This window comes from Astyanax mexicanus, chromosome 3, assembly GCF_023375975.1.
Source record: "Astyanax mexicanus isolate ESR-SI-001 chromosome 3, AstMex3_surface, whole genome shotgun sequence".
NCBI classification, from domain to species: domain Eukaryota; kingdom Metazoa; phylum Chordata; class Actinopteri; order Characiformes; family Acestrorhamphidae; genus Astyanax; species Astyanax mexicanus.
In genome coordinates, this window is record NC_064410.1 from 50,981,131 (window position 1) to 50,996,541 (window position 15,411).

Sequence of the window (15,411 nt, forward strand, 5' to 3'; positions counted from 1 at the left end):
GCTGAGCTTTCCAAAAGGCCCATTTAGGCCATTTAACTGTGACACTGTTGTTTTATTGAATTAGAATAATGGAGAAACCGTTTCATTGAATTAGAATAATTTTTATTATAATTACAATCATCACTTTCTCAGTATTTTGTGGCTGCCCCCTTGGCTTGTATGACTGCCTGAAGTCTCCGCGGCATCGATTTGACCAGCTTGTCGCAAGTTTCCGCACTCACAGCTTCCCAGGCAGTGGCGATGTTCTGCTTCAGTTGGTCCAGCGTAGTAGGCTTTCTGTCGCGAATTTTCCGCTTGACGATGGCCCAAAGGTTTTCAATGACATTGAGGTCAGGCGAGTTGGCCGGCCATGCCAAAACTTCAAGCTGTTCGACTTTGCCGCATGAGCCGGTGCAAGATCCTGTTGAAATATGAAGTCTTCTTCGCCGAACTGTTCCTCAACAGTCGGAATCAGGAACGTTTCCAGAACATCTTGATATACGGCAGCATTGACAGTCTTCTTGAGGAAGCAGAGTTTCCCTACACCTCGAGCGGACATGCATCCCCAGACCATAACGCTCTGGGGAAACTTGACGGATCTTTTCACACACTCGTGGTTGTAGGTTTCGCCACCACGACGCCAGACATGAGGACCTTGGTCACCGAAGGAGATGCAGAAGCGTGATTCGTCACTGAAGACCACTTTCTGCCAGTCTTCAGCAGTCCACTCGCCGTGTTCTTTGGCCCACTTCAGCCGTTTCTCCATTTGTTTCTTGTTCAGCATCGGTTTTACTGCTGGAACGCGAGATTTGAAGCCGAGTTCGCGCAGACGACGGTAAGTGGTTGATCTGGAGACGTCAGCGCCGGTCTGCTTGTTCCACAAGTCGGTGAGCTCGGAAGTGGACTTGAACCGGTTGCTGACTGCGATCTTTCTCAGCTGCTTGTTGTCGAGAGCAGAAGTTTTTCGGACGCCGGAACAGTTGGTGCGCTTGCTGCAGTTTTTCTTGAGAGCTTTGCAGACGGAAGACTGGCTGATGCCGAGCTGCTCAGCAATTTTAGTTTGGGTCAAGCCTTGTTGGCGAAGGGCTTGAATTTGAGCCACTATTCCGGTTGAGAGGTCGCGCTGCTTACCCATGATTTATTTTACAACTTAGAAATTCTACTCAACCCTGACTTTATACTGCACAGTGAACACTCTTCACAGAAAACAAAAATTCGAGCATTTATTCTAATTCAATGAAACGGTTTCTCCATTATTCTAATTCAATAAAACAACAGTGTCACAGTTAAATGGCCTAAATGGGCCTTTTGGAAAGCTCAGCTGAGCAAATTTTTTTCCAGGTAACGAGTTCTGTGATTAGTCTAACGAGTAGGACAGGTGCGGTGAACACCTGATTTGCTTTCTGCACAAAAAATGCATTCAAAGAATTTCATGATCGCACTATTTCAAATTATTCTAATTCGTTGACCAGCACCTGTATATATACGCAAAAAATAACGAGGCTTCTGGCTTTTTAGCAACCAAGCGCCTCTTTAAGGTGCTTTATTTGTGTCACTTATGTAGAACCCTACTGCTGAAGAAACAGTAGCGTACATTCGTACACCACCATGTTTCCTTGCTGCTCATTTTTTGTGTAGTCTAGAGGGGCACTTCAGTGGAACAGTGTTCTTCAAAATAAATAGTTTTTCAATCTTCATAATTATTAGACACCTGCGAAACTGGTGTGGCACTTACGGATGCATTCTGGCTGGCTTCCGCTCCAGGTGAGATCAGCCTGGCACAGTCGAGTGGTGGAGCCCTGGAGCAGATGACCTGGCTGGCAGTGAAAGGCCACCATGCTTCCAACCTGCAGAATCAGAAACAACACCAGTATTACCTACTCTGCTAGCAGGAGAATGTTTTAGGTATGCAAGACTGCTACTACTACTGCCATATACCTTTGTCTATCATGTTACAATGATATACAGTGTCAGAAACCACACAGGCCAGTCAATTTGAAATTACTTATTGACTTGGGGGACGATTTAGGGATGCAGACTGCACAGTGCTAATTTTATTGAATATACAGATACATTACTTTAATCCCAATACAAATCTTCAAGTCTTTATTTGGAGAAAAGGAGAAAATGTATATTTAGTTTTTCTATAATTTTACCATACTATGTATATCATGTGAAATGCTGTTCATCTACATTGCTATGGAAATGTCTTCAGAACCTAAGCTATCTGTTAAAAGCAAACAAACATGAATGCAACACAAATAAACAAACTTCTTGGTTAAAAAAGTATCTGATATCTATTGAGTTTAAATGCAGGGTAAATATATGTTTCCACCATAAGTAAGACAGTTGGTATAGTGTCTACAGCATGGGCATAAATATCATGACCATATTGGGCTTTCACTGGTTTCTGTGAACTGATCTTTTCATGGGGTAAAAAAATTGGTACAGCATTAGTGCAAAACTGACATGCCATAATCCATGTAACAGGAACTAGTACTGTGTCCCTATGGAGCAAGAATTGTTATAATCCCTCCCTCTGATACTTACTATTAGGCCTTGCTCAAACTCCCAATAAAATTAATTACATTTATTTATATAGCACTTTTTTACAACTCCCAACATTGTTGGGATGCTCATCTTACCACAATGCTCATCTTCACTCACAAGATAACACATCAGAACTCTTTCAGCTACACCTCAAACCATCAGCTAGTTTATTCAAGCTTGGATGAACAAGGTGTTCCAACAGGACAATGGCCACAGACACATCAGTGGTGATTGTGCAATTGAAGGCCTTAAAAAACGTGTACTGTTTCTAAAAGTTGAATCTGTGCCAGCAAACCAACATATTTAACAGAGCTCTGTACCAATCCAGTTAAGAAAATTAGTCAAAAATTAAAACAGAACTACAAGAAGCTTGCTGATGGCTAATTAGTATGTACAGATTTGTTGTACGTACTTTCCCAAATGAATACATAGTAAAAACATATAGTAAACATTATTATAATAATAGCAATAATACTTATTTATTACTCAGTACTGTTGCACAATACTGCTGATTGAAATGCATATAGGACTATATATACCACTGCAGGAGGAAAGTGATGGAAAGAGGTTCCAGCTTTTTCAATCCGCATTAAAGCTCTACATGTCCTGCGTTTGTCATGATCATGGAGGTCGTTAAAAAAAAAAGCCCGTCATGCTTTGTATTTGCTGGGGTCAGCTATTCCTGTTCTACTTATGGAAGCGTGTGCTTCAGCACTGACATTAAATAGACTGACAGAGTGGTGTGAGTGAAATATTAAAACGTGTCATGGAGTGACACATGGTCCTGGCACATTAATTGATTAACACATTCTTCCTGGAGATGAACATGGCTGACGAGCCACAGACACCGCCGCTTATCTGAGGGATACAATATCTCCTTCACTCCGCTTCAATATCATTAAGCATGGGATAGCAAAAAGGCTTCACAGGCTCCAGACAAATGATTTATGAGGGAAGAAGGCCTGATATTTCTGTTCTCTGAAGCCTCACCATGACTTGACCCTCACTTTACATTAAGGGTCTGAATTCTTAATGCTGGAGCATCTCTGGGAAAAAATGCTTATCCTCACACAGCCTCTCACTCTCCCCATCCCCTCTCCTTTTCTTTCTGAATACATCATCTTTTAAAATAATCTGTCCGTTTGATGTTGCTTCTGTGAACTTAGGTCTGTATCCCACTACCTCAACAAAAAATATTCATCGAGCTCATTTGCACTAGTGAGAACTGGAACAGGAGCTTTTATTTCCTGCAACGCTTCAGTGCTGTGGTGACCGCCATCCGTTTTCCCTTTCCAGCCAGCCCAGACAGCCTTTAAGAGGTTTTACTGGTAGTTGGCAGCTAATTTGCAAGGCCTTCCTGAGTTGAAGGTGTTGTTCTACAGCAGGAGACCAGTACAGCGTGCAGGGCAGGCAATGGGTTCTCCAGGACCAAAGCAGGAAAACTACATTCCTGAACTGATGATCAGAAAAGCATGTGGCAATTTTTTCTGACACCGTTTCTTAAACCAACTTTTTAAACTGAAGTTTCTAATTTGTTAGCCTTATGTTGCGTTTGTTTTAGGAGCCGAGCAGCCCATAAGCAAATTTGTTTTTCTTTCTGTGATGAACGAAGGTAATTTACCTCATAGTGGCCCATTTATCAGTATAAACCAACATAAACACTTCTCAAGGTCTGGTAACAGTTCCATTTTTGTGCTCATTAGGGACACAAAATGAAACAAGGCTTGCATGTGTGCTGATCCTGCTGTGCTTGCAGTGTGGGATATTCACTTGACTTCCAAACAGAAACAGACCAGACTTGGGTACATATTTATTTTCTTTGCTTGCAGACTTTCAGCAGGTTGACCATGAACCTCATCATTAGTGCAAATAAATGTGACAATCATGGTCATAACGGACCACTCGCAGAGAAACCCCATTAGAGCTCAAACTAAAAACCCCTTGTATTTATTTGAGTGTAACTCCAGGTAAGATGCCGACCTAAGTCACTTAAACTCAAACTGCTATAGGCTAACTTCTGTTCCTGTACTGTAAGGTAAGCTATTATGTTACCAGGGAGAGGCCTGAAATGGCACACAGTCAAATCCTATGTAAGCTTTACATGTTTAGTTTGCTGGCCAGCACAGGACAGCTAGAAAGTTAAATATATATTCTGTTAGAGTGTCACTCTAAAGCCCCATATAAAAATTCAGAAGGTGATGCTTTATCTGTTTTAGGACTCATTAGATTGTGAAGTTGTGGACAGTAACTTAACACTTGTCTATAAAATAAATAGATGTCTATACAAAAAATAGATAAGATTAAAAATAATGGGATTGTGGTCATGGGTTTGCTGATTATATCACCCATCTTGTAAAAAAAAAAGGGGGGGATCCTGGGTTCACATCCCAGGGTGCATTAGTGTTGTATATCATATAATAGGTAGCTGCTAAAGTGTAAGTGCTATCAACAGCACTTTCCTGGCGAGACAACCACACCACACTACACTAATTATATTGCTGCATTCTCCTACATTTGTAACATAATTCCTATTGTCGCTGATAATCAAAATCCTCAACTACAAAATGCCAACATTACAGATTATTAGAGGTTATTTTGTGGTGTTTTTATTCTTCCATTAATGCATTATAAAATAAAGAAGAAATAAACAACTACCAGATTCAGATTAAGTAATAAGTTAAAATGGACAAATCTATGTAAATGTCAGATGTTAATTTAAATCCAAAGTGGCTTGATTAATAGTTTCAAAAATGCACCCCTTTGATTTAACTTTATTCCACAGATTAAGGCTTACTTTATAACTGTGGATGAAAGACTTGAACTTGCAAACCAGTTACTTATTACCACTTCTGTTATCCAATCAAATCTTTTCCAAAGATTCAATACTGAACTAATTCAGATCCAGTAGTGCATGAAGAGTGTTTGACGTCTGTAGGAGTTGTAACACTGCTGGTATTGATGTGAGAGTGTGTGTTTAACGACTGTCATTACCTTGAAGCCAAAGGTTCTGTTCATAGAGCCGTAACGTGGTGTTCCAGGATTCTCACAGGTGGTACGGGTTGGTTCTGGAAAGAAGAGAGACACAAATTGAATAAGTGAGAGAGAAATACAGCAAAAGTGACAGATCATAAGATATATAGAGAGAGACAGGATTAATATTAATATTATATTAATATAATAGTAATAAAGAAAAAGGGATAGTAAGAGTGAGAGAATTACAGTTAGTGGGAGAAAGCAAGAGAAGGAAGTGTGGTAGAGAAAGTAAGAAAGGTAATGAAGTGTTACCATTGATAGTTTGAGAGAGAGAGAGAAAAATGATGAGTAAATAATCTAGAGAAAGATGTGTGAGAGAACATTACTAGTTACCAATGTTACATAAATAGTTAATAGTGTAACATTATAAAGAAAGAGAGGGACAGGGGAAGTAAGTAATGAAAGAGATTAAGATAAGGACAGAGAGAAAGTGAGAACAAGCAAGAGAAACAAACAATAATGTGGGAGATGTAGTGTAAGAAAGAGAAAGAAATGTAGAAAGAATGACAACGAGACAGAAAGGGACAAATGAGAGAGAAAATTAAAAGAATGCAGAAGACAGAGAGCACAGTGCAAGAAAGTAATAGAGACAGAAGACAAGAGAAACAGAATGAGAGAAAGATGACAAAGTAAAAGAAAATGTGAGAGTGAGAAGAAAGAGAAGTGAGTGAGACAGAATTTGAAAGAGAGATAAGCCATAGTGAAAAAGAGAATGCAAGAGAGAAAGAAAACACATAAAGAGAGAGACACAGAGGACATTGACAGATAAAATTGGAGAAAGAGAAGGCAGAGATGGAGAAAACAGTAAGAAAGAGAGAAAAGACAGAGAAACATGGAGAATGTGAGAGGGAGAGCAATCAGGATCTCATCATGCACTTCCTCTGCCTCATCCCAAAATACAGCAAGCATAAACTGTGTAGCAAAACGAGGGGTGGAGCACTGCTCATAAACATTCAGCCCCTCTCTCTCTTTTTTTACACTCTCTCTCTCTCTCTCTCTCTCTCTCTCTCTCTCTCTCTCTCTCTCTCTCTCTCAGGCACAGGTGTGCTAGGACCTGCGTTGCTGTGATGGTTATGGAGCTGATGTTTATGTAAGTGCTGCAGCAGTGTTGGAACAGTGATTTTTTTCTGCTTTTTATAGGCGATGTGGGGAGACCCAGCAGGGGGCAGTGTTGCTACAGCTGTGGGGGGGCTTGGAACCAGCTGTGCTGCTCGGTATTTGGAATGTGGAGCACATCCGCGAGCTGACGCAGAGAGCGAGGATTCAATGCAGCCGTGCAAACGGCAGGACAGCCTGGAAAGCCTTATATAATGGTGCTGCCGCGTCTAGCTCGCTGCGCTCCAGCGAAAACATTTCCTATACTAAATCATCACCTGTGAAGATGCAGTTAGGTATTGTCATACGCGCAGGGGGCTGGGAGTGTGTAAGTGTTCACACATTTGCTAGATAGAGGGTTGGTTAAGATGCAAAGACTAAATGTGCTACGTGCACAGAAGCACACACACGGGCCTGAAACCTCACAAACATTCAAACCCTCGCACAGGACAGTGGGACCTAGTTCTCATGTTATTTTCTAGTATTATCTAGAAAGCCATTTCCTTGAAAGGGAGTGCACTCATAATCTGTAAGGGCAAATTAGACAGTATGAGTATTTTTATTTTAGCTGGTCCAGTGGCTGATAGTATGACTGGCCAGTGGGGTGTGCTGTAGCTCTGCATGAGCGTATCTGAGAGTGAAAGAGAGTGTGCAGATTATGTTTGGCTTTATTTTAACATTAAAAACTAAAGCTGTGCCTGATCCTCTTCAGTGAAGTGGAAGAAGCGTGATATGTCATCTATATAGTGGCAAATTCAGGCCCAAACAAGAAACTACAAACCCCCCCCCCCCCCAAAAAAAAAAACGACCTTATAGGCCTGAATTTGCCATCTCTGGCAATCTACCATATTTTCTGGGCTATAAGGCGCACTATCAATGAACGTCTATTTTCTGGTCTATTTTCATACATACGGCGCACAGGATTATAAGGTGCATTTTTCAAGTGATAATACTAAACAACAAGGGTGTTGCCATGTTTCTTTTCTAATTCAGCAGGTCTCGTCACTGGGGGTGCCTAAACAAAAACTGTAATTAATAATAAAAAAAAAAAAACATTTTCTTTCAAAGTGAAATGAGCGCTGGATATTAATCTACACAAAAAATAACTGTTTATTTGAGTGAGTTAAACGGTTCCATTTACTTACAGTAACTTTAGATTTTAAGTATTTTAGCGCAGTTAGCAGCAGTGCTTAACGCTAGTAAAAGCCACCTGACAGCGCTACACTGAGGAACCCTGAGTATTCTGGTAACCCATGGCGCTATCAGCTATCGGTTCGTCCCACGTCGATTGTTTTACACAGTTAACATGCAGACTACAGTCCGATATATACTCACCTCTGAGCGGTGAAAGAGCTAGCACTGCAGTCTCGATACTGGAGAATCTTTATTGAGGGGCTTTACTGCTCCTTACAACCTGACTGGTAAAATTCATACATAAGGCGTACTGGATTATAAGGTGCAATGCCGATTTTTGGAAAATTTATAGGATTTTTAAGTGTGCCTTATAGTCCAAGAAATACAGTACCAATGGAGTTCCACACTGTAGCATTTAATGTGGAACCTGAATGTATTACTGTAATGTTCTAAAATGCTTGAAGGCCCTAACCAAATATCCAGCTCATATAACTCAGCCCAGCTCCCCTGCCGGCCATTCATCTCTCCTCAATAATGCTGCAAAAGAGCTTGGACCAATTATTCAATTACTTACTCAATTAAAAACAATTATCGATGCACTTATTGATGTCAAGAGAATGCCTTCTTTGGGGAAATATAAGCAGGAACTGTAATCAGATAACTAAGGCTCTTAGGAGGACAGGAAGAGCGTTTGTTAATTACACATCATGAAATGGATAGGGCTGATAAAAGTGCACTAAGCCTTTACACGTACGTGAGGAAATACGAGTCGAATTACAAGCTTCTGTTAGACGCTGGCTGAGATGCTGCCAGATGCTCAAAGGCAGTTTGCACAAAAGCTTCTCGCAAAGCTGCTGTGATTTAAAAAAAATGAATATGTAAAAAAAACAAAAAAACCTGGAACTATGTAAAAGCAGCAGCAGTTTACAACTGATAGAATGCTACTGCTTTAGTTAAAGGCACATGAAAGGATGATTGTGTACATTTACTATACAAACTGAGCTGCATGCATCATTTCTTTTCTAATACTTGGAAATGGGAGCCCTGCTGAAGCCTCTCAACACAAGCCCCCTAATGGGCATTCTGCTGGTGGAATGGAAATCGACTGGAAGCATATTTTATCATAACAATCCACTGCCAGAGGAGTCACAACACGTATACACTGTCCTGCCAAAAGTCATGGGAAAGCATCATGTAAACTGACCATAAAGTGTTTCTTCATGTAACTGCTTGGGTTCAACATTGGTCAGCATGCTCATGGCAAGGTGAGGGGAGTTATACAGTGGGTGCCAGATTGATAGGATATTTTATTTCTAGGTTTTGAGGACATTTAACATTCCTCAACTCTCAGTGTCTACGTGTCCAACAGTGTGCAGTATAGTGGGTTGTACTGATCATGACTGGCAGTGTCTGGATACAATAGTTTGCATCAACACACAAGAGTCTCTGGCAAGAATCTCATCTACATTTAATGGAAAAAACAGCCAATCACAGTGACTATACTTGTACTGGAAATAAAGATGGAATTTGGCCTCCGCCTTTAACCTGTCCATACAGTGACGACACACATGCACACCAGTGACCATACAGTGAGCACATGGGTCTGGAGCAGTGGGCAGGCAATCAGTGTTTAAGAGGATTTCATTAAAGCAGTGAGATGAATACACAAGTATAGAAAATAATGCTTGTGACTGATTATATAATAACAATCAATTAAACAAAAAAGACATTTGTGGACTTACTATTAACAGGCAATTAATGACATTTTGAATTTTATCCCAAAAAAACTGTAGGCATATTCAATATGTCTCACTCTGTAACCACATAACCTTAATTTAATCTTAGTTACAGAATTAGCCATATTAGCTACTGATAATACGCCTCATTGTCTCATTATATCCTTTTGATATAGCATATAATGTGAAGTCCCACAGGGTTGTTTTGGGGCCTATTAAACAGATGTTGACAGGAATGTTGTTTAAGTCTAGTCTAGTCTAAGCCAGAAATCTCAACCTAGTGTTAATGAATCCACAGCTGATAGTGTCTCTGTTCTGCCAGTTTAAAACCCTGTCTCCCTTTAAACAGAGCAGCCTGGCTCCGATTATAAGCCATGTTCACTTCTGAAAAAGATTTGTCTTGCATGGCTAAATAATTAATTTGAAAAGCCTCTGTCTCGTTCTGCTTGGGTCTGTAGGCCTGCTTCAGTGTCATTAGGCGAAGCCCAGCAGACAGTGGCACCGTAAACGCCGGCAATGCTGGCTGCGGTGGGCCGAGTTTGTCAACTCCTTCAGCTCTGATGCAATTTAGCTTCCCCTAGCCACGACTCCACATTTCATATCTGCGCTCGCATCCTCTCGCCTGCCAACTGCTCCTTCCCTCGGAGGCCACTAAAACGAATGGCCTTGTTCTTCTCCACAATAACTTTATCAATAAAGCACGGAGGCAGTTTGGGGCAGTGGTGGGCCGGGCCTGCTGAGGCAGTAGGAGGGCATTGATTTTTCGGGGGTTGCTGTCGCTAAACACTGTTGTGCTTGTTCTTAAACTCTGCGATAAATAAGAAAAACACGACTCAGTGAGACCGTGAGAGGCGATCAAAATAATGAGGCTCAATTGCAGAGTTACTGACAAGTGCTATTTTGGAAGAAACTCGACATACTAATGGCTGAGGTATGAATTGCTTAAGAGGTTTCGGAAAAGGCCACCACACCTATTATCTCCTCTTATAAGCTTACTGATTTTAAGTAAAAAGCAATAAGTAGTTATTTGCAGAAATTATTGCAGACACTAATAGCAACAATTTGTTCCATTGAGTAAAAAAGACACTAAATTATGTCAGAAAAGAGGCAACTGACTTTACATGCCAATAATTACTTTTGTTTACCAAGTCAAGTGCAGGGTAATTGAACTTTAAAGTCTTTAAAAGCAACATCCACTTTCATTTGCTATGAGAACTCAATTCTCAATGCAGAGCTAAATGCTAAAAGAGGCTGTTTTTTATTTATTTGCAACACCCATATGGATACTCTGTGATTGGAGACACTAAAATAAACAGTTGTGCTCAAGCATGCTGGTTAACAGCAAGTTCTGATGAATCAGAAGTATAGACATGGTCTGATAAATGCACAGTCGTTTTAGTCACACTGAGCAGACGTTTCTTTATCTGCTTCCTCAGATGTGTTTGTCATGAATTACACTGTGACTGCAGAAAGCAGCAGTGTAACTGCATGTACTTAGTCTATATCATGGAGCCATGACACACACATATAAGATCTGTGTACACACCTCTCCTTATTCAACGTGTTTTCTTAATTTGTAATGTTTTTTTATACACTGTAATTTATTATTGAATACATTAAAGCTATACAGGAACATAAAGAAAAGCGTTAAACAAACCAAAATATGTTTCATACTTTAGATTCCTCTTAAGTACCACATTTAGCTTTGAGGACAGATCTGCACACTAGTTGAACAATAGTTGCTGCTTTTCCTTCAGCTTATCCTAAATCATCATCTAAGTTGGGTTTTTTTGTTTACTTTATAATTGTATTCCAAATGTACCCATAATTGTTTTAATGTCTTTAATATTAATCTACAATATAGATTAATAAAGAAACCCATTGAATGAGATTGAAGGTGTGTAAAACTTTTGACTGGTACTGCACACACACACACACGGTCATATCACTGCCCTACAGTCCTAGAGTGTGTGATTAGTGTTTTCTTACAGGTGGGTGGCTGGCATAAACTATTTTGTGATAGACATCTTTTCAAATTCTCAAACATTTTATATTTGAGTCTATAATTAGAAAAATCTATGATATGCATCTAGATGTATCTACAGCATCTGTGGAGCTATTGCAGGTAAGGTTCCTCGTTCAAGGACACCTCGGCTTTGAATGCTGACCTCTCAGTCCCAAGCCCAGTAACCTTTAGGCCACAGCTGGTTATAGATGCAGGCTTTGAACCAAAAGGTTCTCCATTTAATCCCCTGAACTGTCAGGAGGGAGCACTTTCTCCTCTCTTGAACATTCACAGCAGGTATCCTTGTGCAAATCACCTAAACACCAATTCCTGGGTGTGTGCCGACAGCCCTAATTCACTAGTGTGAGTTTGTGTATTCATTGCCATGGGTGGGTTTAAGGCAAAGGTTAAATTCTGTTATACTGTAAAGCATGTTTCAAATTCCAGTTGTAAATCTGTTGCAGCACAGTTCTCAGCTGCTCAGCACCTATTCATCACTTAAAGAGGACCACCACTGTATGCCACTTATGGTTTGGGAGGTCGACACTTCTCAGTATGGCAGTATGCTACATGTGATGTTCTGGTACAAAGAGGTACTTTTATTTGATAAAATCTCACGTCTATCTATATGACAGCTGTATGATCTGTATGATAGCTAAAATATTTGCTGCTTCTTAGACTTTGTGTAATTAATTACATGAGCTGAATAGTTGAGTTTGTGTGCTGTAGTTACTGTAGACATTATTACCTCTAAACCTACTTTTGGAGCAGCAGTGACAAAATGACCGCTTGGAAGGGCCAGTGGAGTGTGCTTAGCCTATTAGTGGAATGTCGCTGTAGAAGCACAGAGGGCTGTGTTGTTGTGCTCCTGAGTACACTAATTACAGGGCACAGTGTTGTTTATTAGTAGCAGCAGTATTCTTATCTGCCTTATTTTTCTCTGTCATAATGTGCTCCTCAGACCTATTCAAAAACACTACATACATTTGTCAATTTCCTTAAAATAAAACAGATCATTAGAAGCATACATTCTGTCAGAAATGTCCACGCTGAATGTTTTTAGATGTAGTAAAATGTATTTGTACATTAGAGACTCACAGATACGAGACCCACATTCTGTGTTTAAAAGAGCTGTTAGGTTTCTGAAGGAAAACAATCTGACAGATCTTTAGCTGCCAGCCTTGAGGCAAAGATGCCATACTTAAATCAAACTAAAACAAATATATCAAGCCTTACTGCAGCATCTTCTTTATGGTTTTCTCTTATATTGACATTTTTCATATTTTCTGGACTTATAGGCCATAAAATACCTCCATTTGATCCAATTCCACATCATTTGCTCATGAAAAATGTGTGGTTATGAAGAATGCACTATGTATTTATGGTGAAGAATGCAGGTGCCCTGCAAAAGCACATTTATTGTGGAAAGACTCATATTACTTTTCAGCTGACAGTGATAAAGCTTTGATGTCCTTTAGAATGAATGTGATTAAACTAATTCAGCAGAGCCCGTATAACAAGCGTGATCCCACTTATCAAGAAAAGTGGGAGCGCTTTCCCCCCCTCTGGTTTCCATCATTCTCAAAGCCTGTTTATCATCGGAACAGTTTGCAGACTCCTGAGCACTGACTGGTAATAAATGGGGAGTACAGTACATTGTGCTCGTGTCTGAGGGTGGTGGTGGGGGGGAAATTTGACGTACCTATGCAGCGAGGCTGAAAACCACTCCAGGTGCCGTCAGCCTGGCAAAAGCGTGTAGCGCTGCCCACTGGGATGTAGGGGGGGCTGCAGCTGAACGACACCTCAGACTGGTAGATAAAGCTGCGGCCTTCTCTGAAGCCATGGCCCGGCACTCCTGGATCCCCACAAAATTTTGCTGTAATGGGAAATGTAAATATATTAATTATAAATTAAATAAATTATAATTGCTATAAAAACACACTTATTATGCATTATATACATTAGTTACAAAAGTTACACACATTTCATTCACAGCTCGAGTAAAGATTTTATAGATCCAATGTTTTAATTATGAGAGCAACATTGTGAGGGTTTAAAAGAGGGCAAAGTCAAAGTAAACAAAGTGGTCTACAAAAACAATTCCACCAAAGCATTTAGGCACACACAACAAGAGCCAAATCAGTGCCAGCTGGTTGGTAACCATAATGAATATTTGTAGGATTTGGCCGCAGTAGAGCTCGACGTGATCAACATTCCTAAGTGAAAAGACAGAAATAATGAAAAAAGGGTTATCATTATAGTGCACTGTGTCACTTCCTTGCCCTCAGCACGACCTTGCCTGATGTCCTGTTGAATGAAAATGATTCCCATCTTTTCTTAAGCTTCCATCATCTGAAATCTCACAGATAATTCAAAGCGTTTTTCATTCCAATCCACAGCATGCTTCTGAGAGTGTGAGAAAGAGAGAATGGGAGGCCTGAGGGGTCCCAAGGCGAGCATTAGCTGTGACCCTGTCACTGTCCAGCAAGCAGTGCTTCCCTGGAGGGGGAAATCAATAAGGGTGGGAGCTGACGTCACTGCCAGAGCTGATTCATAATGAATGTGCCGGGCAGACTCCTGCGCTAGGATCCTGCACTACAAACTTGACTCTTCTTGATGAATTATGGATGCACTGTCAAGATATAAAATAAGAGAGGAAAAGAAAGAGAGGGACAGAGAAAAACCAGTACGCAGACTACAAAGTCCAGGGCACACTTTCATTCCTGCAGGAGCATGAGCTCTTCCATCTTCTAGCTGCTGCTGCTTCTGCACACTTCAGCAACACTGAAGAAAAGCACCTTTATGGTTTCTAGAGATGCATTTCTTGTATGCTTCTTGTAATTATTTTATTTAACGCTTTGAATTGAATGTAACTAAAAAACTACAAGGTAAAAAAGGACACTTTTGTTATTGAAATATTAGGTATTTCAGTCGGCCACTGAAGCCGTTAGCTGCGAGTTGATTTTATGCGAATACAAATATGGCTGATATCATCCCCCACAGTAACTGCTGTATTACAATGTCACTACAGAAATATGGAAATGTAAAAAACTGCTGCATGGAATCAAACACTCCTGCACTTTGAACTGAAATTATCGTCAACCTAGATAGGCAAGTTAAACAATTTCTTTTTTTAAACAAAGTGTCATTTGCAGCAATTTTCAGCTGTTAAAACTTGAATGAGATGCACCACATCATCTTTAGCCCTGCTTAATTTCACAATGTAAAGACTGGCATTGGTTGGTGACTATTTTATCCATCGGTATACACAATACTTGTTTTTCTCCCATGACTATAGAGTATTATAAAGGTATTTGTAAAATAGAAAACAATGAAGTTATTTTTTTATAACTAAAACTTGGTGCATCTCCCGATTACTGCAGCTCATTTGTCATCTCTCACCCAGCTCTGTTTGACAGTGTGAAGATAGGCAGTCCAGAGAGTTGGGGGAGGAAGATAAGATGACATTAATTTGTGTGTGCTGATTACCCTTCTCCTGCTGTTTTTCTGCTAACTGTAGGAAGGAATGAAATGTTTGACACCTTTGTGTAATCTACTCTTAAGGGACCCTTCAAATCTGTCTGTGCTTTCTAATGTTTCAGAGAAAGTTCAAAGCAAGTTCAAAACAAAGATCTCGGTGGTCACTGGTATGAGTAAGCAGAACTGTGTTATTTATTATTTACCATCTGCTACAGCTAGCATGAACTTAATACCAGCTGACCTTCATACCAGTGCCCAAACCTTGTCTTATCCTTGTCTCTTTTGGACATTTATGCTTAGGGATAGTGATAAACCCTGTAGTAATCTGTGACTATAGGAACATATTAAAAATGCAATCTGAACATGAATGTGGATACACTTTAGGGTCGTCCCATGGGA

At 40.2% G+C, this 15,411-nt stretch overlaps 1 protein-coding gene across 5 annotated transcripts in view; it reads right to left on the reverse strand.

Annotated features, from left to right (window-relative positions):
• csmd3b (CUB and Sushi multiple domains 3b) overlaps window positions 1-15,411 on the reverse strand; it is a 524,461-nt gene that overhangs the window by 13,062 nt on the left and 495,988 nt on the right. For all 5 annotated transcript variants that reach the window (XM_022683312.2, XM_049475470.1, XM_022683311.2 and 2 more), the window contains 3 exons: window positions 13,235-13,408; window positions 5,521-5,594; window positions 1,715-1,826 (listed from right to left, as the gene is read on the reverse strand). In XM_022683312.2, coding sequence (XP_022539033.2) covers window positions 1,715-1,826; window positions 5,521-5,594; window positions 13,235-13,408 — 360 coding nt within the window. The remainder of the gene's footprint in view (window positions 1-1,714; window positions 1,827-5,520; window positions 5,595-13,234; window positions 13,409-15,411) is intronic.